At 49.0% G+C, this 26,224-nt stretch overlaps 1 protein-coding gene across 1 annotated transcript; it reads right to left on the bottom strand.

Annotated features, from left to right (window-relative positions):
• Window positions 1–1,582: 1,582 nt before the first annotated feature.
• LOC126544143 (E3 ubiquitin-protein ligase TRIM45-like) lies at window positions 1,583–26,224 on the bottom strand. The gene is made up of 5 exons (XM_055077938.2): window positions 25,061–26,224; window positions 24,365–24,494; window positions 23,338–23,458; window positions 17,155–17,305; window positions 1,583–1,868 (listed from the first exon to the last, which is right to left on the bottom strand). Exons 1-5 carry the CDS (start codon window positions 26,133–26,135, stop codon window positions 1,726–1,728), a joined length of 1,620 nt encoding a protein of 539 aa, XP_054933913.2. The 5' UTR covers window positions 26,136–26,224; the 3' UTR covers window positions 1,583–1,725.

The following is a 26,224-nucleotide window of genomic DNA, read 5'->3' as shown; positions in this document are numbered from 1 at the left end:
ATCTATCTATCTATCTATCTATCTATCTATCTATCTATCTATCTATCTGTCTGTCTGTCTGTCTGTCTGTCTGTCTGTCTGTCTGTCTGTCTGTCTGTCTGTCTGTCTGTCTGTCTGTCTGTCTGTCATGTCTGTCTGTCTTTCTGTCTGTCTGTCTGTCTGTCTGTCTGTCTGTCTGTCTGTCTGTCTGTCCGTAGTGCTATAGAATATAGTATGTGTGTGTATGTATGTATGTATGTATGTATGTATGTATGTATGTATGTATGTATGTATGTATGTATGTATGTATGTATGTATGTATGTATGCAATAGTAGGTAAACGGGGTCGAATTGGGGAAAGGTTATATTTGACAAGCAGCAGCGTCCTCGTCTTTTTAGCGCTGCTGCTTGTCAAATATGAACCATCTATGTCTCCCTAACCGTTTTCCCGCCATCTTGGGTCACTGGGTAGTAGATGCGCTAATGGGTACAGAATAGGGCTGCTGTGTTGAAGGACCGGGTTCGAAACCAACAGCCGGACAAAGTTGGGTCACCGGGTGCGTGACGCTGCAGGCATGTGCCGCTCATCACCCGCCTTTTTTTTGATGCCAACTTGGGCCACTGGCTATGCGCCGCTGGTTATGTACCGCTCTTCAATCGAACCTCTTTGACGCCAACTTGGGTAACTGTGTCACCTGGTATCTGCCGCTCTGCTGTGGCAAAAAAAATCATTTGAAATTTATCCGGTGCTGGGTAGGATCGAACCTGCGTGATATATAATCAGACAATCTTGTCTGAACGTATATTCACACAAGCGCCAGCCGCGGACTTTGCGGCGATGCCGCTGAATGATGCAACGTGATGCGATGAGCTACCAAGACGGGTGAGTGATGTATTCGCGATGTGACATACATGTGGGATCACGTTTCATCGCTCGCGAGTGTTATTTCTGGTGCGACATTCATAACAAACTTATTTTAAGAGTTTTTCAAGAACATTAGCTTTTCGCAAACGTTGCAGCCTATTCCGGCGGTATTTCATTTCATTTCCTTCCTTCCTTCCTTCCTTCCTTCCTTCCTTCCTTTTCTTTCTTTCTTTCTTGTGGGTATTATGCGGACAGGGAGGTGCATTTTTAACATTTTTGTACACAATTATCAAGTTAAAAAGAGAGATAGCGGGCGCCTCTAAGAGGCGCCGACATAACAATAGCTTAAAAACGGTAAACTGACGTCGTAGTGTTAATCTCCAGGTTAATTCTGAACAAATTGCTGTTTTTATATTGTAACTGGAGCTACACCGAATTGTTAGTTTCCACGAGCATTTTTCGCATTTCGCTCCCAGTCAATACGAGCGCGGCTATACTAGCAGCATGACTTATGGCCTCGCGCTAAACATCAAACTCGTTAGCTGACGATGCTATAGTCTGCCTGACAGTGCTACGTGTCTGCCCAGTGGCTCGTACATGACGAGCCATTGGGCAGACAGTAATGAGTCAGTGCGCATCTGGAAGAATCCCGCCTTGCCGTTTCCTATTCTACTGTGCATAAAAGCGAAAGTTTAGTGAACAGATTATCAGAAACTCAGTAGTTTGCTTCATCCATAGTATGCTTGTGCAATGTCTTTAATGGCAGTCATTGTTAGAACTGGCATGTTAAAGCAGATTGTAGCTCTGCAACTAAAATGATGAGGCGTCACTTATGTTTGCTCTTCCAGCCACAGAGCTCATAACAATTTCAGATACCGAAGTCACGTGGTGAACTGATACAAACGCGATGATCTCGACGAAGCATCAGTCATGATGTCACTTCCGTTCAGGTTAGATTGTAGGAACGGCTTGGGTGAGCTGCCCCACGGTGTCTGCTCTGGCGGAACATTTACCTCGCTGTCACCTGGAAAAAAAGAAGGAAAAAAAAAAGTCACAGTTTCTCCCGCAAGGCGAAGCATCGATTGCCATAGCCAATTAGTGCACAGCTATACGAAGTAAGGATAGTAGTCTTATCGGCCATATAAACTCAGAAACATTCACTCACAAACTGAATTAACAAGCATATGGTGTCAGCGCGCACGAGGATACATGAACAAATCAGACTCGATGAGCGCGGACACGCGCTGTCGAAACGCTAGTGTGAGCAACGCGGCAGCAGCAACGAGCGAAGTGACCTTCGTGCGGTCTACCGCTTCAACGCAAGAGTGGCGAGCACACAGCGTGCACAAAGGTTCGAGCCGTCTACAGACCATTTTCAAGATACGGCGCGCCGGAGCGCGCGCGGCCGTACAAAGTACACACTCGGCGCTGCCTCCCCGCTTGCCTCCATATATGGCGCGCGAGATTGAGCCGCGATCACCAGTTCCCCTAGGGCCCGGTCGCGAAATTCGCAGCTGCTGCCGGAGCACAAAGCCGCCCCCCCCCCTACCTCCCATCCCCCCACGGCCTTTCGCGCGACGGAAACCGGCGCGTTTGCTCTCCGCTTTCATCGTTCGCGCGCGCCAGATTGAGCCGCGATTGTCGGCTTCCCTCGCGTGCTTTCACTCGCACGTACAGCATGCGACGCGCGGCGACGGTGTTATCGCCCTTGGACTTTATACGGAACATCACGGCGACGGCGACGGTGACGGCAAAGGCGAAAACAACGGCAAAAATGCGCTTGGAGTGTCCATATAATTGCTATCGCAATAAAAAGAAATAAAAAGTTTCAAGGCTGTCATAAAAACATCTTCATCCTAAATATATTTGCGATGTCTCGTGCTGTGCTTCATGTTCTGTTTGCTCATGCTGCACATTCACTTCACTCGTTTACTTGCTTCTAGCTACATTTTACAGCCAAGCTGTTAGCCTCTAGTTGGTCGACATTTTTCGTGTCCGCGTCCGTTAGCAGAAACGTGGGCCGATCCCGGCGGCAATGCAGGACCAAGAGCAGTGGGTCATACGCCCGTAAGGCAGAGGCTTCAAGCACTCAGGAAAGTGAAGTGAACCGCGCATACATTCTTTGGAATCACGCATACAACATACAGAACAGCATACGTTTCAGTAAAGAACGAGCACAAAACAAGCATTCGAACAACATAATTGATAAGGCGCTCCTGATAACAATGCGAAACGCGGAGCTCTCCCCGCATACCTTTCTCGGTAAAGATTACTGTTGCGCAGGCTGCCGCGGCGACGACAGCTTGTGACGTGGGACGTGACGTCCTTAGCATTTCGTATATGAAAGAACCAGCCCAGCAACTGATTTTAATATTGTTGCAGCACCGCTCTGGGCGGCAGCATGCTGCCAAAATTACCATTACTTCCACTGCTACCTTACTCTAAAGCAATAAAGCATTCCATCAGCAGTTGTAGTGGTGGTTTTCAACAGCTTCGCTGAACATCCACTTTCGCAGGGCCGGGATGGCGAGTCCATTTTTTATTGTTTTTTTTTCTTTAGTTGTGCGTCATGGCATAGGTCATAACGGAAATTTCGGGAATTCTTTCCGTCTTTCATTTCCAATTACCCTTCCCCCAGTGCACGATAGCAAACCAAAAACTTATCCGGTTAACCTCCCTGCCTTTCCCATCCCGTTTATCTCTCTCTCGAATTCTTTAAAGTCGACACGCCACGTAGTGGCGAAAAAAGGACACTGAACGGAATGTCCCTAATTCCTGGGGATTGTTTCTCTCTTTCGCAGCGCAGCGTCCTGCAGCATCGAATTGACATTTAGAAAACGGCCTTTCCTGGAATGTTGCTTACATCATATTTCTTCAGCCAATGAACAAGCTGATAAGGCGACTATTTCAGGACGTCGCCACATATTCGTAAAATTGCAAATGCATTGGAGTGGTCACGGCTCGCTTCCATTCACTGTATTTTTTTTGTCTGCAGTATGACATCAAAGCCATTGTACATTCAATCAGCTAAATAGTTAAGGTAGTCAACAGCGGCTTTACGACTAGCAAGTCTGATGTTGTATTACTATCTTAGTCTTGACGTAAATGAACCGAAAACGTAGAAAAATGTATGGGAGAAACAGTGGTGACCTCTCAGGTCACGCCCTGTTCCCAATTTCTGTGACAGGTTTACGTCCGGCCACGAGATATACTATAGCGGGGAACTCGAGTGCCCGAAAAAATGCTACACCTTCTATAGCGGCGCTCTTCTGGTGTCGAGATCTCCGCTTGCACATGTGCACCCATTCGTGATTGCAGCCACGCTCGTTTCTTCGCTTCTGACGAAAACGCCGGTGATTGCTCCGGCTGCACGCGAGATTTTACTTTTCGAGACGTCAGGACGCGCGTGCTTTTTGACGTCGAAGAAAGGGTGACGAGCCTATAGTGCTAGGGAACATTTATATATACTCTAAACGCGTATAGTTTCATACTCAAATTACTGCAGAGCGAAATGAGGTGCTGCAGGTCGTTCGACCCATGCGGGAATAATGGGTATAGTTCGTGGATTTTCCCACGGCTTGACATGACTTCTTGTAGAGAGAATCCTGCGACTTCTTTTATTTCTTCCATGTGGTTCAGCTTTTAGAAGAGTCTGTTGCTGGGCCTGTTGGTACATACATTTAGAAACGATGGAACCCAGCCTTTGAGACGCAAACACCAGGAGAGAAGTAGACCCAGCGTGTGCCTACTTCTCTCCTGGTGCTTGCGTCTCAAAGGCTGGGTTCCATCGTTTCTAAAAGGTTCAGCTCTGTTCTGTAGCAGCCACACAGTGTTTCTTTAGAGCAGTCATGTGTTTTACGTTCATGACTTCATTCTGTTACGTAATTTACAGTGCATAAGTCTCGTCACTTCTTAATACATCATCATCATCAGCAGCAGCAGCCAATTTTTATGCCCACTACAGGACGAAGGCCTCTCCCTGCGATCTCCAGTTACCCCTATCCTGCGCCAATTGATTCCACCTTGCGCCTGCCGATTTCCTAATTTCATCATCCACCTAGTTTTCTGCCGTCCTCGTCTGCGCTTCCCTTCTCTTGGCACCCATTCTGTGACTCTAATGGTCCACCGGTTATCCATCCTACGCATTACATCACCTGCCCACCTACATTTTTTTCTCTTAATGTCAATTAGAATATCGGCTATCCACGTTTGCTCTCTGATCCACACCGCTCTCTTCCTGTCTCTTAACCTTACGCCTAACATTTTTCATTCCATCGCTCTTTGCGGGGTCCTTCGCTTCTTCTCGACCTTCTTTGTTAACGTCCAAGTATATGTCCCATATGTTAGCACGGTAAAATGCAGTCATTATACACCTTGCTTTTCAATGATAGTGATAAGCTCCCAGTCAGGATCTGGCAGTTCTTGCCGTATGCACTCCAACACATTTTCTTCTGCAAATTTCCTTCTCGTGATCAGGGTCGAGTGCGAGTAATTGACCTAGAAAAGCGCACTCCATCACAGACTCTATAGGCTGACTGGCGATCCTGAACTCTTGTTCCCTTGCCAGGCTATTGATCATTATCTTTGTCTTCTGCCTGTTAATCTTCAACCCCATTCTTACACTTTCTCTGTTAAGGTCCTCAATCATTTGTTGTAATTCGTCCCCAGTGTTGCTGAACAGGACAATGTCATCTGCAAACCGCAGGTTGCTGAGATATTCGCCGTCGATCCTCACTCCTAAGCCTTCCCAGTTTAATAGCTTGAATACTTCTTCCAAGCACGCAGTGAATAGCATTGGAGAGATTGTGTCTCCTTGCCTGACCCCTTTCTTTATAGTGTTACGTTTCGCCTACAACGCGCGGTAATGCCGGCGCGGATGCAACGGACGCAGGGGCTTCGTTCAAAGCGGCGGACATTTTGGCCCGTGCGACGCCGCCGCAACGCTTCCCCGCCAAGCGTGTCCAGGCGTGTTTCAGTGCCACGTGTCTTCGTGTGTGCGTGTGTGTGTGTGTGCCCTCGCTTGTCAAAGCGCGGCAGCCGGGGAGCGGAGTTCCCCGAATGAGGAGCCTGGAGGTCTCTCGGCTCAACCGTTCGCGCCGTCGTGTGGGCGGGTTGGCGATGCGTCACTGCACTCGGTTCGCCATGTCTCTCGGCTCGACCGTGCGCGCCGTCGTGGGCTCGTGCTCCGCCGTCCCGTGACCTTCATCCCGTGACCTTCATCCCGTGACCTTCCCTTTTGGACTGCGACGCCGAGAGTATAAGAGCAGCTGCCCCCGGACGCCAGGAGAGAGGCTCCGATTTGTACTGTTGAGTTACGTGCTCTCCCGTCTCTCCACTTCGGTCGACCTGACCGGCCGCTCTTTTGCTATGTTAGAATAAACAAGTTGTTCTGTTACCAGTCTTCTCTTGCTTTGCCGGGACCTTCGGATGCTTCCAGTGCCCCAGGCCGCCAGGCCAACGCTACCCTTGGGGCTTGCGACCCATTGGCAATAACGGGCGTCAGCACCGAGACCCCATCAACTCGTGCCAGCGGTGCGATTCTATCATCTGATTGCCAGCGGTGAGATCGCGACAACGGAGGCCAGCAGCGAAGAGATGCGGTTGACTGTATGCTGAGCAGCACAACGACCATCCGGGAGCAGCGCAACGAGCCCTGTGTGATGACTGGTTGCCTGCAGCGGAACGACTGCGCTGAAGTCTTGGCTGCAAGGTTTGGTGAGTGCGGGACTTTCTTCTTCTGAGTTTTGCCAGGCTTTTGTTAGTGTTAGAAACAGAGCTGGTAATTGTGGTTGTCGTTGCTACCGGGTTAGTTTGCGGCAAGACAATAGTAGGCAGTAGAGAAAGCAGCATTCGGAGCAGCCATGGATTTGAAGTCGTTGCGCAAACCGAAATTGCTGGAGCTTGCGAGAGAGTTGGGTCTGGATGTCTCAGACAAACTCAGAAAACCAGAACTGCTAAGGGCTATTCTTGAGTTAGAAGCTGAGGATGACGAGCTGTCGGAATGCCTTGAGACCATTGAGGAGAGGGAGACGGCAAAAAGACAGGAGCGTGAACTTAAAGAACAGAAAGAGAAAGATGAGCGTGAACTTAAAGAACAGAAAGAGAAAGATGAGCGTGAACGAAAAGAACAGAAAGAGAAAGATGAGCGTGAACGAATAGAACAGAAAGAAAAAGAAGAGCGTGAACACGCTTTGGAAATGAAGCGTCTCGAGTTAGAGATGGAACGCGCTCGTAATGGAAGTCAGGCACACGGTGCAGGAGAACGAGTATTGTTCAAAATGACTGACCTGATGCGGCCGTTTAAGCTTGGAGAGGACATTGGTTTGTTCCTGGTTAACTTTGAGCGAACATGCGAGAAGCAGGGGTTCTCTCGGGAAACGTGGCCACAGCGCTTGCTCACTTTGCTACCCGGCGAGGCGGCCGACGTAGTCGCTCGCTTGGAGAGAGAGGAGGCAGAGGATTTCGACAAAGTGAAATCGAGTCTGCTAAAAAAGTACCGGCTGTCAGCAGAGGCGTTCCGTCGGAAGTTTCGGGAAAATGAGAAAGGCAAAAGTGAGTCATATACAGAGTTTGCCTACAGGCTTATGTCAAACATGCAGGAGTGGCTCAAAGAAGAGAAAGCGTTTGGTGACCACGAGAAAGTTCTGCAGTGTTTCGGGCTAGAACAGTTTTATAGTCGGTTACCTGAGAACGTGCGGTACTGGGTCTTGGATAGGCCAGACGTTAGTACGGTGGCTAGAGCCGCTGAGTTAGCCGAGGAGTTTGTGACGCGTCGGGCTCGTGGAGCTAAGGACGGTCAAAAGGGTGAATTTGGCTCCAAGTTTGAGAGGCCAAAGTTCACGCCCATGAGAGCAAAGGGGGACACACGTAGTTCGGATGCGAGTGAAAGCAGTCCGACCGAACGTAAGGAGACGGCGGCAACCGAAGCCGAACGCAGAAAGCGGTTCGAGACGAGGCAAGCGCGCGTTTGTTATGCGTGCCAGAAGCCGGGTCACTTTTCGGCGCAGTGTCCGACCGAACGTAAGGAGACGGCGGCAGCCGAAGCCGAACGCAGAAAGCGGTTCGAGGCGAGGCAAGCGCGCCTGTGTTATACGTGCCAGAAGCCGGGTCACTTTTCGGCGCAGTGCCCAGAAACAAAACCAAAAGTCGTGTTTTTTTCATTAGGCAGCACTGACGAGAACATCAAGCTTCTCGAGCCTTACATGCGAGACCTCCTCGTGAACGGGAAAGAGTGCCGAGTGCTTCGCGATACCGCAGCTACGATGGATGTAGTTCACCCCTCTTACGTAGAACCCGATATGTTCACGGGCGAGTGCGCATGGATCAAGCAAGCAGTGGAAGCTCATAGCGTGTGTCTGCCGGTAGCAAAAGTGCTTATTGAAGGGCCTTTCGGAGTACTTGAGACGGAGGCCGCAGTGTCATCTATGCTGCCCCCCCAGTACCCGTACCTATTTTCGAACAGGTCCGATCACCTCCTGCGCGAGAAGGGGCTTTTGTTTGGTGAGGCTAGCGTTCAGGCCTCAACCAGATCGAAGGTTCGGGAGCTCGCTGCAAAGGCGGTAGTTGCGGGGCCGACGTTGTTGAATGATGAGAAAGGGTCAGAGGCGCAGCAAGCTGGTATTCAGAGCACGCCCGAACGGGATAAAATTGAGCCTGTAGCGTTAAAGGCACCAGATACTGGAGAGGAAATTCCCGACACGGGAAAGTTAGAAGAGCTGTCTCCAGATTTGCTCATCGCGCCTACGTCAGACGGACTTAACAGGTTGCTAAAAGTCAGCCGGTCGGCTTTCATAGCCGAGCAAAAGAAGGATGGCAGCCTAGAAAACATACGCTGCATTATCAAGGAAGGTATCGCCAAGAAAAATGCTCGCTTTGTGGAAAGAGGTGGGGTCCTGTACCGGAAGTATCTAGACCGCAGGGGAGTGGAGTTCGATCAGCTGATCGTGCCTCAATGCTATCGTCAGGATCTGTTGCGCTTGTCGCATGGGGGTTCGTGGTCCGGACACCTAGGAGTTAAGAAAACTAAGGACCGTCTCTTGCAGGAGTACTATTGGCCAGGGTGTTTTCGGGACGCAGACCACTTTGTGAAGACATGCGACACCTGTCAGCGGGTGGGCAAGCCAGGGGACAAATCGAGGGCGCCGTTGAAGTTGGTACCTATCATTACGGAGCCTTTTAGACGGCTCGTTATTGATACAGTGGGACCTCTGCCGGTAACAGCCACGGGGTACCGACACATTTTGACTGTGATCTGCCCAGCGACAAAGTTCCCTGAAGCAGTGCCGCTTAAAGAACTCAGCTCAGTTGAGATAGTCAATGCACTACTGTCCATATTTGCGCGAGTTGGTTTTCCTGCAGAAATCCAGTCAGATCAGGGTACAGTGTTTACTAGCGCTTTGACGACAGCCTTTCTCGAAAGGTGCGGGGTAAGGCTGTTACACAGCTCAGTGCACCACCCCCAGTCGAATTCCGTTGAGAAGCTCCACTCCGTCATGAAGCGCGTGTTGAGAGCATTGTGTTTTGAACATCAAACTGACTGGGAGCTGTGTCTGCCTGGAGTGATGTTTGCTTTAAGAACCGCGCCGCATGCGGCTACGGGGTTCTCGCCAGCTGAGCTGGTGTACGGTCGCTCGCTGCGATCTCCGCTTCGCATGCTTCGAGAATCATGGGAAGGCAGGGGCGACGACCCAGTCGTGGTAGAGTACGTGCTTAAGCTCCTCGAACGCTTAAGAAGGGCACAGGAGTTGTCAGGTGAAGCAATGGCAGAGGCCCAGCAGAGGGCCAAGGTTTATTATGATCGGACAGCCAGGGCCCGTCGTTTTGAGGTGGGCGATGAGGTCATGATATTGCGCACATCGCTAAAGAACAAACTCGACGTGCAGTGGGAGGGCCCAGCACGGATTGTTCAAAAACTGTCGGACGTTAACTACGTGGTGAGTCTGCCAGGAAAGCGGAAAGCACAGCAAGTTTACCACTGTAATCTGCTCAAACCCTATAAGCAACGGGAAGCAGTGGTGTGCATGATGGTAAACGTGCCCGAAGAGCTTCCGGTCGAGCTTCCGGGACTAGGCTCAGTGACAAACAGGAAAGACACCGATCAAGTCATTAGTGACTTAATAAGTAAAGCATCGCTGTCGCCTGAGCAGAAAACAGAACTACACCAGCTCTTACAAGAGTTTCAAGGTCTGTTCTCTGAGAGGCCTGGTAGGACTTCTGTCCTTACTCATGACATAGAACTTACCTCCCCAGAGCCAGTACGATCCAAGGCGTACCGGGTGTCACCCCGCCAGAGCGATATTATGGAGGCTGAGGTAAAGAAAATGCTACAGCTCGGTGTTATTGAAGCGGGTGAGAGTGATTATACCTCCCCTTTGATTTTAGTTGAGGTACCGGGCAAGGAACCTCGTCCTTGCGTCGACTACCGCAGGCTTAATTCCATCACTAAGGATCAAATTTATCCGATCCCTAACATCGAGGAGCGCCTTGAGAGAGTGAGTAGCGCTCAGTTTATTTCCACCCTAGATCTTGTCAGGGGTTATTGGCAGGTTCCACTTACAGAAGAGGCTAGTAGGTATGCGGCGTTCATTTCACCAATGGGGACATTCCGTCCTAAAGTTTTGAGTTTTGGTTTGAAGAACGCGCCATACTGTTTTTCAAGCCTCATGGATAAAGTGTTGCGGGGACAGCAAGAATTCGCTTTACCGTATCTAGACGACGTAGCGATATTCTCCGCGTCGTGGCCTGAGCATATGGCGCACTTGCGGGCAGTGCTAACCCGCCTGCGCGATGCGGGCTTGACAGTCAAGGCTCCCAAGTGCCAGTTAGCACAAGCCGAGGTTGTCTACCTCGGACACGTGATTGGTCGGGGTCGTCGCCGCCCCTCTGAAATAAAGGTGGCCGCTGTGCGAGACTTCCCGCAACCGCGCACGAAGACCGATATTCGGTCGTTCTTAGGTGTCGCCGGCTACTATCAGAGGTACATCCCCAGGTACTCTGATATCGCGGCTCCCTTGACGGATGCTCTAAGAAAGACAGAGCCGCAAACAGTCGTCTGGGATGAGACGAAGGAAAGAGCTTTTAGCGCCCTAAAGAGCGCCCTAACAAGCCAGCCTGTGCTACGATCGCCCGACTACACAAAAGGGTTCGTTGTTCAGTGTGATGCTAGTGAGCGAGGCATGGGCGTTGTACTGTGCCAACGGGAAAATGGAGAAGTAGAACACCCCGTCCTGTATGCTAGTCGTAAGCTGACGAGTCGTGAGCAGGCGTATAGCGCCACCGAGAAAGAGTGTGCGTGTATCGTGTGGGCCGTTCAGAAATTGTCATGTTACCTAGCTGGCTCGAGGTTTATCATTGAAACGGATCACTGCCCTCTCCAATGGCTGCAGACCATCTCTCCCAAAAATGGCCGCCTCCTGCGCTGGAGCCTCGCTTTGCAACAATATTCCTTTGAGGTGCGTTACAAAAAGGGGAGTCTCAACGGTAACGCCGATGGCTTAAGTCGAAGCCCCTAACGTGGGAATCAGCCTCAAAATTGCTTGTTACTGATGTTTTTCTTCCTGAGGCAGGATTTTTAACCTATTGCTTTTGTGTAGTGTTTCAAAGTGATGATGTGCTTTTAGTGCAATTTTTCCGATTTGTGGACGCGTTCTGAGTGCTGCTAAACTACTGTAAGGAACTAGGCAGCAGTATAAAAGGGGAAAGAGCCTGGCAGGGCTTAGTGAGGGTTGTGCCGTGCTTGCTGACTGAGCGGTTGACTTTTGGCGTGGTTCTAACGCTTGCCGGAAACGAGAACAAAAATGTCAACTCTCCCGAAGTCACCTTACAGTGTCCTGTGTGCACCTGAACGTGAGAACGAGGCCTTCTCTGTGCGCTGCGCTCAAGAAACGCCCAAGGACGCCCAACTTCGGTTATGAGCATCATCGAGCGACATCCCTCCGGACAGCGGATGCAGTCCCCTGACCATCGGGATCTCCTTCCCCCGGCGGGGCGGTCTGTTACGTTTCGCCTACAACGCGCGGTAATGCCGGCGCGGATGCAACGGACGCAGGGGCTTCGTTCAAAGCGGCGGACATTTTGGCCCGTGCGACGCCGCCGCAACGCTTCCCCGCCAAGCGTGTCCAGGCGTGTTTCAGTGCCACGTGTCTTCGTGTGTGCGTGTGTGTGTGTGTGCCCTCGCTTGTCAAAGCGCGGCAGCCGGGGAGCGGAGTTCCCCGAATGAGGAGCCTGGAGGTCTCTCGGCTCAACCGTTCGCGCCGTCGTGTGGGCGGGTTGGCGATGCGTCACTGCACTCGGTTCGCCATGTCTCTCGGCTCGACCGTGCGCGCCGTCGTGGGCTCGTGCTCCGCCGTCCCGTGACCTTCATCCCGTGACCTTCATCCCGTGACCTTCCCTTTTGGACTGCGACGCCGAGAGTATAAGAGCAGCTGCCCCCGGACGCCAGGAGAGAGGCTCCGATTTGTACTGTTGAGTTACGTGCTCTCCCGTCTCTCCACTTCGGTCGACCTGACCGGCCGCTCTTTTGCTATGTTAGAATAAACAAGTTGTTCTGTTACCAGTCTTCTCTTGCTTTGCCGGGACCTTCGGATGCTTCCAGTGCCCCAGGCCGCCAGGCCAACGCTACCCTTGGGGCTTGCGACCCATTGGCAATAACGGGCGTCAGCACCGAGACCCCATCAACTCGTGCCAGCGGTGCGATTCTATCAATAGGTACGCGAGTCGCTAGGTCTAGGTAACATTTGAGCAGCAACACTAACTATTGGTAAATAGTTTGAAAGCTTAGGCAGTTCATTTTATTACGAATGCTCTGAAAGATGTATGGCGGTAGAAATTAGGCTTGATATGTAGCTCATCGTTGCCATGCAAAAAATATGTGCGATTAGGCTAAAATAAGAAACCAAAAGCGTGAAGTTTGGACAAATCTGTGCACTGCTCTATCATTTCCACCCTGTAAGAAGTCCTGTACTGGCGGTGCGCGCAGACACTAGCGCCAGCTTTCCCTCTATAGTATTATAATTATGAAACTGTGTGGCTAGACAAGCAATTGCGGCAGCTATAGCCAATGATATTGCCAACGTCTTTCGACGGAAGCGAGAAAGCATGCACGGCTGCTGTCACGAATGGACCCGCGTGCGCCAACGTGAGCCTCGACGCCAGAAGCGCGCCGCTCGAAGGCGCAGCAGTGGATTCCGGCAGGCAGCATTTCGGACTGACCCGCGATCTTTTTGCGCCCCGGTGCGCATCACGTTCATTTCAGTATCATAACTTTGCGACCGAAGCCATGAATTGTACGCGCGGCCTAATACCACCTTCTCATTCACGACCCTCCGAAACGAATGCCGTATAGATCAATGCCGGTATGAGAACAACTGTATTATTGTGCGCAGGCGCTTTAGAGTTCCCTCTGTGCGGCTGTGTGCAATGCACTGACCTGAGCGGACCGGACCGTAAACGCTCTGCTAAAGATATCTATTGAGCCCCGGCAGCGTGGCGAAATTCTGCTAGTATTCCTCATCTCTATTCTACCACTCAGAGAATACCTACGTATACATCGTGGTAACAGCGCACTTCGACAAGAAAGAATCGGGAATATCACTCGTACAGGCAGCGCTATAACCACTGTGCACTCCAGAGAAACTAAGCAGCTGCAGATGATATCTCTTTCCTTTTCTTTTTTTCTTTAACTTGTGTTGTGCAGGTGCTGCAAAAAAAATCCTTTGTTGCGCTTATCACCAAGAATTACTGATGCTCAACTTTCAAAAGCCTACGTACCAGAGTCATGTTTGTCAAGCAACACGTTATGCTAAAGTGGTTATCCACAAATACAGCCAGTCCCGCCATGATCTCCACCCACGGAGGTAGCCAGAGGGGGAGGGTCACTTTGGGCACGTGCACCCCCACCCCCGAAATTTCTGCGTACCAAGAAACCTGGCATAACACCCGCTTGCCCCCCCCCCCTCCTCCTCTGAAAAGAATTCCTGCTACACCAATATCGCCACCTCGCCATCCTACCTGCTGAATCAGTTGCTCCCGCGCGGCGGCTGACCACCGATAAAGCTAATGCGGCACGGTGTAATACAGCCAATGGCTCTCCGAGCTGAGGTGTGATCATTTTTGTCAATGAGGTAAAGAAACGGGCAATGCGCACTTTCGCTCTCGGAATCCGATGGCGACGTCTTTTTAAAAATAGGGACCCTACTCGCCTGCAATTTATCGCTAAGTAGAAGCACGATACAGAGCTCTAACAATACTCCCATGCAACACTGACAGCGCACTCTTACTCTTTGAGGAAATCGAAGAAATCGAATTCTATTATCCCTCAAAGCGCCAAAACTGGAATGAGCCTTTCCTAAACCACATCGACAAATCGATTGGGGAAAAAAATCAGCCGGCTGAGAAAAATACATCGTCCAAAAACAAAACGTAATTTTCTGCCGCCTAGGTCATATTTTAGACGAACTTCTTAAGATTGTCGCGTTCAGTTCTCCCGAAAGTGCTTTTTTTTTCTTTTGTGTGTGTGTGTGTGTGTGCATGATTCAGTACCCTGAAAATGCTTACATCATGAAGAAATCGGGAGCTACGAGATGGATTGGAAGGCTGTGTGGTCACGATGACCGATGCGTGACCCGGCAACTCTATTTCAAGTTATGACAGATTACATGGCCTGAGGAGCCGGTTTTAAATCACGTTTCTTGAAGTGCGCTTCCTCTCTACGTGCATCATTATCTTACTTTTTCAACCTTCTGTCCTTTTTTTTGTGACTCGAATAAAGAAAGTTTAAAACATTGTTGTGACATAACCGAAGTCCCACCACCAACCTTTTTCCTCACCAGACCAAAGCACCGTAACTGCGTCAATAGACGCACCTTCAACGGGTATCAAATGCGGTCAAGCTGTTTTGGCAGTTCATACTGAAAACCTCAGTGCGAAGAGAGCAAAGTAATTGTAATTCCCTACTAGGGAAAGATAATAAATGATTATGACACTTCCATTTATTCTGTTTCCTTTAATCGCCACCTTTTATAACCTAAGAAACGCATTCAGTTTTTCTTAACAAAAGATTTTCATAAGCATCGTGTTCTAGAGAAAGCAAATAGAACATACTCTAATGACACTTTCTTTTTTGGTTAGTCAAAATCATGTTACTGTGAAACGCAGTTTGAAACTTGCAATAAGTTTGCAGAATATATTAGCATAGTCACGTTCCCGTTCCTGAAAACTCCTCAACTGCCCAAACTGCAACAACTCCTCCAATCTTTGAGATATACAGTCATCTGGGTGCACAGGCTGAACCATTATTCCAAACTATTAAGTGCTGCTCGCAGTAAAATTAAATTTTGCCCTCCAACTTTGTTTCGCTTTATGTCATCGCTGCATCCGAGGACCAAGAGAACTGGCGCGGCGGCGTAGGTGAGGATCTTTGAGAACAGACGGAGGCATCAATAAACGAATGAACGATCGAGCGATTAAGCGAATGAACGGGCCGACACTTTCAACCCATCTACTAGCACTTCACTGATGTTCGCAGTAAACTGCAGTAAGTTCTTCGCGAATGTAGTATCATGGTGCTGCGATCGCCGGTCATATACTCGTTCAAACGTAGGAACTGCAGCCATTGTTCCGATCTGCCACTCATTCTCACGGGAAGCGTGCATACCTGTGGGCCAGCTATATATTCATTACGGTGTGCTTATGTTTCTTAATAATTCATCTTTGTTAGGAAAGGCGACATGCAAAGATAATGGAAACTATTTGGCTAGCTAGACACATTATGTAGATGCAAATTACGCCACATACTCCGCGAAAAGTAAGCTTCATAACAGTTCCATGAGGTTGGTCTTTTGGAATAACTCATGAAATGTAGCAAAATGTATTCCTTACAACTTCCATTTTATAGTCAGTCAAAGGCTCGTTGAGGGCGGATTATAGGATCGCTAGAGTTGCTTATTATATATCGTGTTTGTGAATAAACGGTGCAAACGAAAAGCGAGGTATTGTGGCTAACGCTCACGACGTTGGTTGCCGCACAACAAACTCGTCTCTCGTTCAACTACAAAGCCGACAATGACGCGGCGATGATCGATTTTAGCCACTTGTCGTGCGAATATGCTACCGTACATTTGTTTCGTTTTTCTATGCTCTCCCTCTTGTTGTTTTGCCACTGCTTTTCTTTGTCCTGCATTTTCACAAGTAATCGTCTAAAAACGACAAGTACTGCAGTTGGAGATAGTCCAGCTGCCATACAGTTTTAGTGTCTGGCACTCACTCCTGCAGCGATAGGAAGCAGCGCGAGGCCGCCGACGAGCATCGCCAGCCTGCCTGCTTTATTTGTTGCTGCTCGGAACAAGTGGGCAGATTCGGCACGCCGTGCCGTATAGTAATCGCGCATTAAAGCACAGTCCTGTTCCTCGATGTTGGCAGCACATGTTCTTTCTCGCCTCCACTCAAGGTTGCTTGGCCTCGATTTATTTCTGAACAGAGCAATACCAGCCCTTGCTTTCGCAAGTCCCCTGTGCTATACTTAGTGACGCGGCGTTCCAGGCGATTGACGTGGAGTTTCCCCCGTCGCATGGTGCCAAAAAATCTTTACGAAGGGTCCGCGCGCACGTGAATGACTGGCGACGTGTTCGCGCCGTGCCTGGAAAGCGCCCGTTTTAACACGTGCTGGGCCAACCTTTTCGTAGAAAGGTTGCCCTCCAGCTGTTCCTCTATGTCCTTTGGAAGAGCGTCACATGGCATCTGGAAGGCAGGATGCCAATAGCTTATTGGGTACGTTAGTGCGTGCGGCTTGCGCACGACTATACCAGTCAGCGGTTCGAATCCTCCTGCGGGAGAAATTTTGGACAAATTTTCATTCGCTTGTTATCGCAACCGGCTCTGCGACCAGCATTCTTCTATATAAAACTGAAACGCCATAAAATAAACATGAGTAAATAAAAATAATATGGCACTAATTAAGATTTAATGGCGCCCTCCAGATCCTAGCCAACATTTTATCATCTTGCTATCAATTGGTTTAGCCACTGCTGCTTATATTTGCAGTGTACGTGTATGCTGCTTAAAAACTACCACTGGACGCGATATGCTTACTGGGCACTTCTATTTGCTTGATTGAATTCATGCGTGACGTTACTGCTCAAGCGAGCAGGCTTTCTCTTATCTAGGTTACGTTGAGCAGATATGCATCTTTCGGTAAGACCCCGCAGCGGCAAAGAGACGGGCTACGCATTTCGTTGGAGAAATTCAGCAATTTTTTTGCCCCCTTCATCTGAATGATTGCTTTTCTTTTTCCTTTTTTTCCTGAACTACCTTACCTGGAATGCGTTGACGTTTACACAGGCTCTGAGACTGAAAGCTTGCGCTTGCGCGGCAAGCACAAGTTCTATCCAGTGAAGGAGCAGCAGGACACCGTCTCCCCTCACACCGCGGCTTCCGCGACCTCACCCTGAACAGAAATGGGCTACCCTGCAAGCATCCAAGAACAGCATGAAAGGAAAGTGAGCCGCAGTGATTCGAAGAAGTAACTTTTCGAAATATATTTTTTTCTGAAAAGTGTTGCTAACGGCGACCTGTTGACTTGATACGTCCCTAAAAGCTCGAATAAGATAAAGACAGCCCGAAAGTTGTCAACTGTTATTACATTACGGCTTATAGCTAGGGAGGTGCCAAGTCGACATTTATGTATATTGACGCTGCACAGATAAGCAATACATACGCTTAACAGTAAAGAATAAGAGACTTACCGTCACTGTTATGGGGGCCTACCTATATCCATCAAGTCAATTTTATTAAAAAAAAAAATACGAAACATCCTGTCATCATCTCCTGAATTGTGGATTAATATCGGAGGCTTCAACGCTCATTGTGCACTCTGGGGAAGTACGAAGATAACGCAAAACGCTGAGGCTCGATATCCTTCACCTCCGACAACAAACTCTGGGTTTTAAATGAAGGCAGTCCTGCGTATTTACGTGGTTCCACATGCAACAGCTGTCTTGACTTGGCTTTTGTCTCCCGTATAATCTCGTCAGGCGTATTGGATGGTTTACAGACATTGAAACACACGGGAGTGACCGTATTCCCGCACATGTCAATATCAGCGGACTGCTCTCTTCCTAGTCCATGAGATACAATCCAAAAAGTGGACTGGCCCAAATTCCAGTCTGTCATGGAAGACTTATGTCAAGGTAGATTATCGTGCAAGTTGGAAGATACCGTCAAGAGTACAGTGTACGGCACTGCACGTACTCTTATGTGCTCTTCGACAATCAAGTAATTAATTTAAGAAAATAACTTTTTGTGCGCAAACAAACAGGGACAAAGAAGAGGAGCAACACAAGGACGAGCGCTTTCTGACAACAGTGCGCAAACAAACAGGGACGAAGAAAAGGAGCAACACAAGGACGAGCGCTTTCTAACAACAGTTGTTAGAAAGCGTTCGTCCTTGTGTTGCTCCTTTTCTTCATCCCTGCTTGTTTTCGCACAAAAAGTTTTTTTTTAAATCAATCTGTTCCAACTAGGCCGACTCGCAGTTATGCTTCAAGGAATTCGATATAGAACTAGAGTGGCTTTGAGCAGTCAATTGACGTGCCGAACGTAGATACCGATGTATGAAGTTAATCGACGATCTACGGGCTGCTAGACACATACAAAACAAGATCCGGTGCCGGTTAGACAAGCTGGACTCACAACTCTGCACTGCTTTCTGTGAATCATTGGACCTTCGTAAGCCCTTATCGCACTTGTGGAGGACAGTACGAGGCTTAGGACATCCTCCGTACAGCGGTCCCCATTCAAGGCCCTGGCCCTCTTCCAACAGCAACCAGATATTGATGTCGCAGCAGATTTCTGCACCAGATCATCCGGGCTACTCACAACTCCCAACTACTTGCCACCTTCCATCAGCTCCCCGCCACCACATGACTCTCGCATAGATCTAGTATTTTTCATCCATGAACTCAAGGCGACGCTAGCTTTGTGCCGGATTACGTCAACCAGGACCTGAAGTAATTTATTACAGAGCTGTGGCATCTGGATGAGCGGGCGAATAGGGTCCTGCTTGATATGTATAATGAATTCTGGCGAGTTGGTACTCCTCCCGCAGGCTGGAAGATTGGTCGTCTGGTTCCGCTACTGAAGCCCGGCAAGTCGCCGATCGCATTGGCGAGCTTTGTGCGAAAAGTGTAGGAGAGAATGATCCTCGGAAACCTGAAGTGGCACCTGGAATACCAAAACGTCTACCGAGATGACATGGCAGGCTTCCGACGTGGCCGCTCATCGACTGATAATGTGGTCGACCTGGTCACCTACGTTCGTCTTTTTTCCCCGACATCAAAGGGGCGTACGACATTACACATGAAGCTGTTCTCGCCACTCTCGAAGAGGTCGTCCTCGGTGGTCGGAAGATTCGATGGATAAGCAGGTATCTCTCTATGCGATCTTTCTTTGTGAACACTGAGAACGGCCACACTTATTTACGACTACCGTGGCGCCCCCCAGAGCGGTGTAAAGCCCTACGTTGCTTAAGCTCACGCTGATTGGTCTGCTTGATCACCCTCTATGCAGTTAAATTATCAATGTACGTGGATGGCATATGCGTTTGCGCGTCTAGAGTAACACGCCTACGCGTGCGCGCGAGGCTCCAAAAAGCCGCCACTCAGACTACACTTTACCTCCGCATTCAAGGCCTGAAAATTTCATCTGGGAAATGGGCACTTGTAGCGTTTACGCGTAAGCCCTTAACACACAACACTGTACTAATCAATGAGCACATGTTACCGAAAGCCCGGTAATGCCAACTCTTATAGATTTTTTTCTCAATTCTCAATGAAGGGCTCACTTAGTAGAACATCGCACGCGAAACGCGAAGGTTATGGGATCGTTCCCCACCTGCGGCAAGTTGTTTTTTCATCCACTTTCATTTCCATTATTTATCATTTCTTTATTTCATTTATTAAGCACAAGTAATTTCCCCTATGTTGTCCTTGGTGTCAGTGTTTGTTGGCTTCTTATGATATGAATAATAAAAATCCGGCCCCTTGGTTAACCCCCTTTCTTCTCTTATGTATGTATATATATATATATATATATATATATAAAAGCTGCACCGCTTTTTGCGCTACAGCTTGCCAGCATTGACTAACGCAAGTAAAACAAGCCTACGTACTATTCAAAGCGCTCAGTCTGAGGCACTCAGGATTCGTCTAGATCTTTCTCGAAGTGCCTCAACGGCGGCAACTATTGCAATTGTCAGAGAGCACCTCTTGAAGACCCACATCACAGCTGAAGCACTAAGAGTGCACGTAAGGCACCTTGCCCGCACTCCTTGCCACCATCTAGCCTCTCTACCTGCGGAGAGACCACGTGCCTCGTTCTCCCGAACAGTATCCGCACACATCGTGAGGCTATGCGATCTTGCTTCATACTTGCCGCGAAACCGTCGACTCCGAGCTCCTTGGCTTCTCATTCAGCCAAACATCAACCTCGCAATACTTGGAGTCCGGAAAAAAGCAGATATGCTATCGTCAGCCCTTAAACAGCTTACCTGTCTCCTATTATATGAGAAGTATCGGAATTACACACACACATGCACCGCGACGGCTCCGTCCTGCCGAAGAGCTCTACCGCAGCTGTCGTCATTCAAGCAAAAGCCACCACTATCTACTTGAAAACATCTCACTTGACAACGTCGATGGCAGTAGAACTCGCAGCGCTTCGAGTCGCACTACGCTTTATTGATGACGAACCAAAACACAAATGGTCCACTTTCTGCTACTCGAAGACGGCCCTGCCGTGTTCACTGTCAGCCTTATGGCGCGGTCCGCATGAGCAGCAGCTATTCGAAATTACAGAGGGCATACACAACCTGACTGAAAAAGGACACGAAGTCATATTTCAGTGGCTACCGTGCCACTGTAGTATTATCGGCAATAAACGTGCCGATCAAGCTGCTCGTTTAGCCCTAGATGACCGCCGTCTATCAATTCCGCTATCTAGAACAGATGCTGCAAGAATGTTCCGCATACTTGCACGCCAATACACCACATTAGAGTGGAATGAACCACATTTCGTTCATGTCAGATTATACACCCTTGATCCAACCTTAAGCATCCGACTTCCACCAAGACTTCCCCGAAGAGACGCGACTCTTTTACCTAGGCTATGGTTGGGCGTCGCATGTACCAATGCCAACGTGCTCCGCATAGAGATGACTGACACCGCAGCCTGTGGCCATTGGGGCGAAGAGGAAACAATCCGTCATGTCCTGCGCCAGTGCCGACAGTATGATGTGCCGAGACAATCGCTTTCGGATGAAAGAATGTCACAACGTCGAAGGGACTCAACATCGCATCAGAAGGCCGTACAAGCGCTACTGTACTTCATGAGATTAACTGGCCTGTTCGAACGCGTCTAAGTGGAATGTTCTTCCTGTTAATTTTTTTTATCTTCTTGTTCTTTCTCGCTCTTTCTTTCTTCACAATTCTTATTTCATCCACCCCACTGCAGGGTAGCCAACCAGAAACTCGCACCTAGTTAACCTGCCTGCCTTTCATTTTTCTCTCTCTCTCTTTCTCCAGCTAAGCGTCTATGGAGACGAATAATGAACATCACAGCCCAGTAGAATATTGAAACATTACTGAAAGTTGATGGCATGCTAGTGAGAAATTTAACTGTATACTTTGAAAGACCTCCGAAAATTCGCTTGCCTAATGAAATGCAGGACTGAATTCCCATTGTAATGAGCATTTCGGACTTTTTCACACCTACGAAATATTGATCAGCGCTGAGCTCACAAGAAAAAAAAGCGGGGTTATCTTATTTCAAGTACTTGTCTAACTCACCATGGCTTCTTATGAAGAGATGAAGTACATTCAACTTTCCCATCACGGACATGGGTCGTGCTAACAAAACACTCTCACTGGAGGTGTGATCACACTTGTATCAATAGCAGCCAGAGTCGGCCATTATAAAGACTTAATAGCGCTCACCATAGCGCCAGTCACTGCGACTGTACCCCGCAGCTGCTTCTGCGTCCCTCTGAGAGAGTATACCTTTGCAGCCCACATGTTGGCACTGTGAATTTTGTACGCCTCGAAAATCCTTCCTCCTTTGCTCTATAGTTACACGGCGTCTATTGCAAAACTAACAATTGCGTCAATAGCAGAAGGAGGCAGTGTTCGACATCTATGCTGCTGCTATCATCGAGCCATGGTCTGTTTTGTTGCAGGAGTATATATATGAAGCGGAAACGATAAGCTCGCTTTTACCGTCATCACATGGCAGTTCTAATATTCTTCAGTACTCTTTATAGTCGTATGCTTCAAGTATTTCAATACAGCCTTATGGCATGTTTGCAAGTCACAAAGCCTCTTTCTTCGTCGAATTAATAATTCCACCAAAATAATCACGAGGTGTCTTTTTTTTTCTTTTGACGGCGGGAGGGGGGGGGGATTATTTGTGCACCAGTGTACCGCTTCATTACACTTCGGTAGAGCGTTCGCCCCCACCTACCGGGGGTCGACATGTCGAGACAACTTGATTTTGAGTTAACGAGGCCTGACTGGCAGCGCACTATAATACCACGTATAGTGACGCTGTCCTCTGCGCAATGAAGACGGCCGATAGAGCATGACTGCTGAAGCTCGCAGAAGTGAGAAGCAGTAGTCAAAATGGGGTCATAAAAGCAAATGGCAGAGCGAGAAACCCGAGCAGCGCTGGCCAACCCATGTAGCGACCCATGCTCCCACTGGTTCGAATTAGTGACCTACAGTAGACGGCACAAACGTATTTCTGAGCGCACAAGTGCCGTGCTCTAGAGAAGTGTGCTAAAAAAAAAATTACGGGGTTTTCCGTGCCAAAACCACTTTCTGATTATGAGGCATGCCGAAGTGGAGGACTCCGGAAATTTCGACCACCTGGGGTTCTTTAACGTGCACCTAAATTTAAGTACACGGGTGTTTTCGCATTTCTCCCCCATCGAAATGCGGCCGCCGTGGCCGGGATTCGATCCCGCGACCTCGTGCTCAGCAGCCTAACACCATAGCCACTGAGCAACAACGGCGGGTGAGAAGTTTGCTAGATTCTGTACATTGTACGGAAATAACGACCTGGATTAGTACCACCCCAACCACTCAACATGTTTCGAGATTATCGTGCTCAACATAGATCTAAAGTATTTGGAATATGGAGACTTCGGAAAACTATAGAACAGGTGAGAACGAGTTTGAGCCTGGCGTCAACATCCCGACGTGTGAGCTTGTCTTCGTCGAACACAAGTCTTCTTGCCGAATTTTCGACGCCGATTCGCGCAGCTAGGGGAGTAAACGAACTTTAAGAAACCTCAAGAAATTGATCCCGTTCGTCAAAGCTCACTGAAGTGAAACACAAATAAATGAGCTTGCTGTCGGCCGCGGGAATGCTGTAAAAAAGTTCGGCCATTTCACCCCATACGAAGCTAGAAAAGTATGCGAAGAGAGAGCATAGGGCAACGTATATACCAGGAGGGGCTGGTCGTCTAGCGTGACTGCGAGTGCGTGTGTGCCGGCGTTCCTCGCCTCGAACTTCAGCCTCAGTTGTAAAGGATCGTCTTCGGCACGAGTGACTACTGCTGCACTTTTCCTGTAAATTAAAGAAAAACATAAGACACAAAGTTAATCCGTCTGCACTCTGTGTCCATCAGTCCGTAAAAACTTGGAGAACACAGGAACGAACGTAAGAAATCTCTGGATCGATGCAGCACGCAAAGTAAGGGAGTGCACAGAAGGCTACCATCACTGCGCAGCCCTGTCAGTATCTGCCAGGCCAATCAGTCCTTCGAACTTTTTTTTATTTTTATTTTTTTTATTTTTGGGGGCTTAGACTGCGAGAAGATTCAAATTTCTTGTGGCCTCGTTGTTCAGATAAGTTGGATGGCGATTCAATCTCTACTTAAGTCGATCAAAGACAATATCCTCCTGAGTGAGTGGGGGTGAGAAGGGTGCGGAGTCAGTGCGAGCGGCACTCTATCGCGTCACCCCTCGCGTGAGTAAAGTAGGAGGAGCCTCGGACTGCTAAAATTTTTTTACTGCGCTATCTTCGGGATCAGGCCACATTTTTAGACAGCACATACCCACGGGAACGGCTTTAGACTTCACTACCTTCGGGATCGGCCCACATATTTAGACTGCACTATCTCCGGGATCGACCCACGAAAGAGGCTAGAAGTACACATACCCGGTACATAAAAAAAAGGGGGGGGGGGAGTCAATAACTCACTAAGAAAAGCCTTTTCTTTAAAAATTGAAATGGTGAACAACAAAAAATAAAACATGCGCAGCACTTGCGAACAACTTCGCCCCGTTCCGTACACACCACAGGCTATGTAGGCTAGCCATAGAAGCATCCCTATATTGACTCATAGAAGAGCCTTACTATAGCTTTGTCTAGCAGACAGGCTTTCCTTCGGCACTCTCCTAGATAAAAAGGGAAGCTTTGGACTCTCCAGTTTAGCCTCTCGGAGCCGAGAGGAACGTAAGAACAACAAACCTTGCGGATTTGGATGAAATGAGCATTGCCCGAACTTGTTCTGGTTCCACGTCAATCGGGTGTCCAGAGGGGTCCTGGAACTTCAAGCGCACGGCTTTCAAAGAACCAAGCTGTTGACTGTCTGCAGGATCTGTGTTAAAAATAATGATAGCGTAAAGCATGACTGTCAAGGAAACAATTTCATTATACCAAGATGTAGTAAATTAGTCAATTGAGACTTATGTTCGAACTTCCTGCAGTTCTAGCGCAATGATAAGCGCCCTTGCTACGCGTTTTGCTTCGACAGTAAGCATGCGAGCATCTGCAAATACCATTTTAAAAAACTCTGCTATTACTAGCATTGATTGACTAATCCATTGGCCGGAAAGATTAAACGCATTGCTTATTCGCTTCTCAATAAACTTAAAACCACGTTTACTTAAGATAAATACGTATGCCTAATTTACATGCATTTGTAGATAAGAGGCAGTTTCTGGCTTGGCGTAATGACGTAATGGCGCACATTGACAATCCGCTGCAGCCTCGAACGTTTAATAGCAATTACTGACAAAATAAAAAAAGAACATTGTGCGTAAAACTAAGTCGGATAACGTGCACAAGGGACTAAGCGTAAATCAAGATGCACGACGCGCAGGCCAAGCTATAAGACACGGGCACTGTAGTCGCTGTGCGACTATGATCGAAAAAATGACTCGCCTTCAAAAGACAGCACCGCTGAAACCATCGACGGGTCGGCTTGGCGGGACACCGCACCGTACACGAGGTATCCTTCCATGTGGTCCTCTCTATCCTTTCTGAATCTGAGGGAGAGCGGCTGATACGTTGAAATGTCTTCTTTGTCGTCCATCACGACGATGGGCCGAGCAGCTTTGTCAAGCACTTCTACAAGTGGCAGCACGACCTCTGGCATCTCAGACCCGAAGTGGAGCAGCGTTTTACCGAACTCATGCACGCTCTTAGCCCGCACGAGCGCTGCCTCCAGGGTGCTGCTACGATCGAGCAGCGTCTGTTGATTTTCTTTCTGGAAGCGGGCAATTTCGTCTAACAGCTCGCGCCTACGAGCTTCCAGAGCGCATACATATCCGTCGTAGAAGCTGTTCACCTCGCGTGTCACATCGCTAGCGTTGCGAGAAAGAGCCTGGCTCTTCTTCAGGGTTCCGTTTGCCGAATCTTCAAGAGTAGACATCTTCGAGTGCAGCCTGGTAAGAAGCTGACCTGTCCTCATGAGTTCCTTTTCTTTGGCAGCACTTAAGTCGCTGCTGACGTGATTACGGTGGTCGTTCAGTAAGCACGATGAGCAGATGGCCTTGCGGCATGACAGACAGAAAGTGTCTACCTGGTATGCTGGGTGTTTTGAACAGGCTCGAGGTCCCAGTGAAGCCGTTGACTGCATGGTCTGCTCGCCCGCCTCGTGCGTCTTGCGCGCGGCTGATCGTGCGCGTAGATTCTCGCTGGGATGATGCCGGCGCAGCCTAGTGCAGCACGACAGCAAGCACCCGACGCACCTGTTCACGGCAGCTCTGCTCTTGGCACACAGGTCGCACAGCGAGGAACGCTTGGCTTGGGACGCGGATTGTTTTAGCGAGCCGGGCTGCCAGCTGCCAAGTAGGTCAGGAGCAGAGCGCAGGAACCGTCTGACTAGAAAATTTGCAGGGAACTCGTTTCCTGTCGCCGTCACGGTGCATTCATTCTGGCATGTAGGACAAACAATTACACCGTCCGCCCTTTCTTCGACAGAGCCGTCGCGCTGGCGGTATGCGGAGTCATGCATCTTGCAGCTTGGGGTAGCTGAGAGTTCGTTCGAAGGTGTGCCGCGGGTACAAGAAGCTCGGGTCGGGACATCTGTCGGAGTGCTTACTC

The sequence above is a fragment of the Dermacentor andersoni genome, chromosome 1 (assembly GCF_023375885.2).
Source record: "Dermacentor andersoni chromosome 1, qqDerAnde1_hic_scaffold, whole genome shotgun sequence".
Taxonomy (NCBI): domain Eukaryota; kingdom Metazoa; phylum Arthropoda; class Arachnida; order Ixodida; family Ixodidae; genus Dermacentor; species Dermacentor andersoni.
The sequence above is the reverse complement of the archived record's forward strand: the minus strand, read 5'-3'. Positions and strand labels throughout refer to the sequence as shown.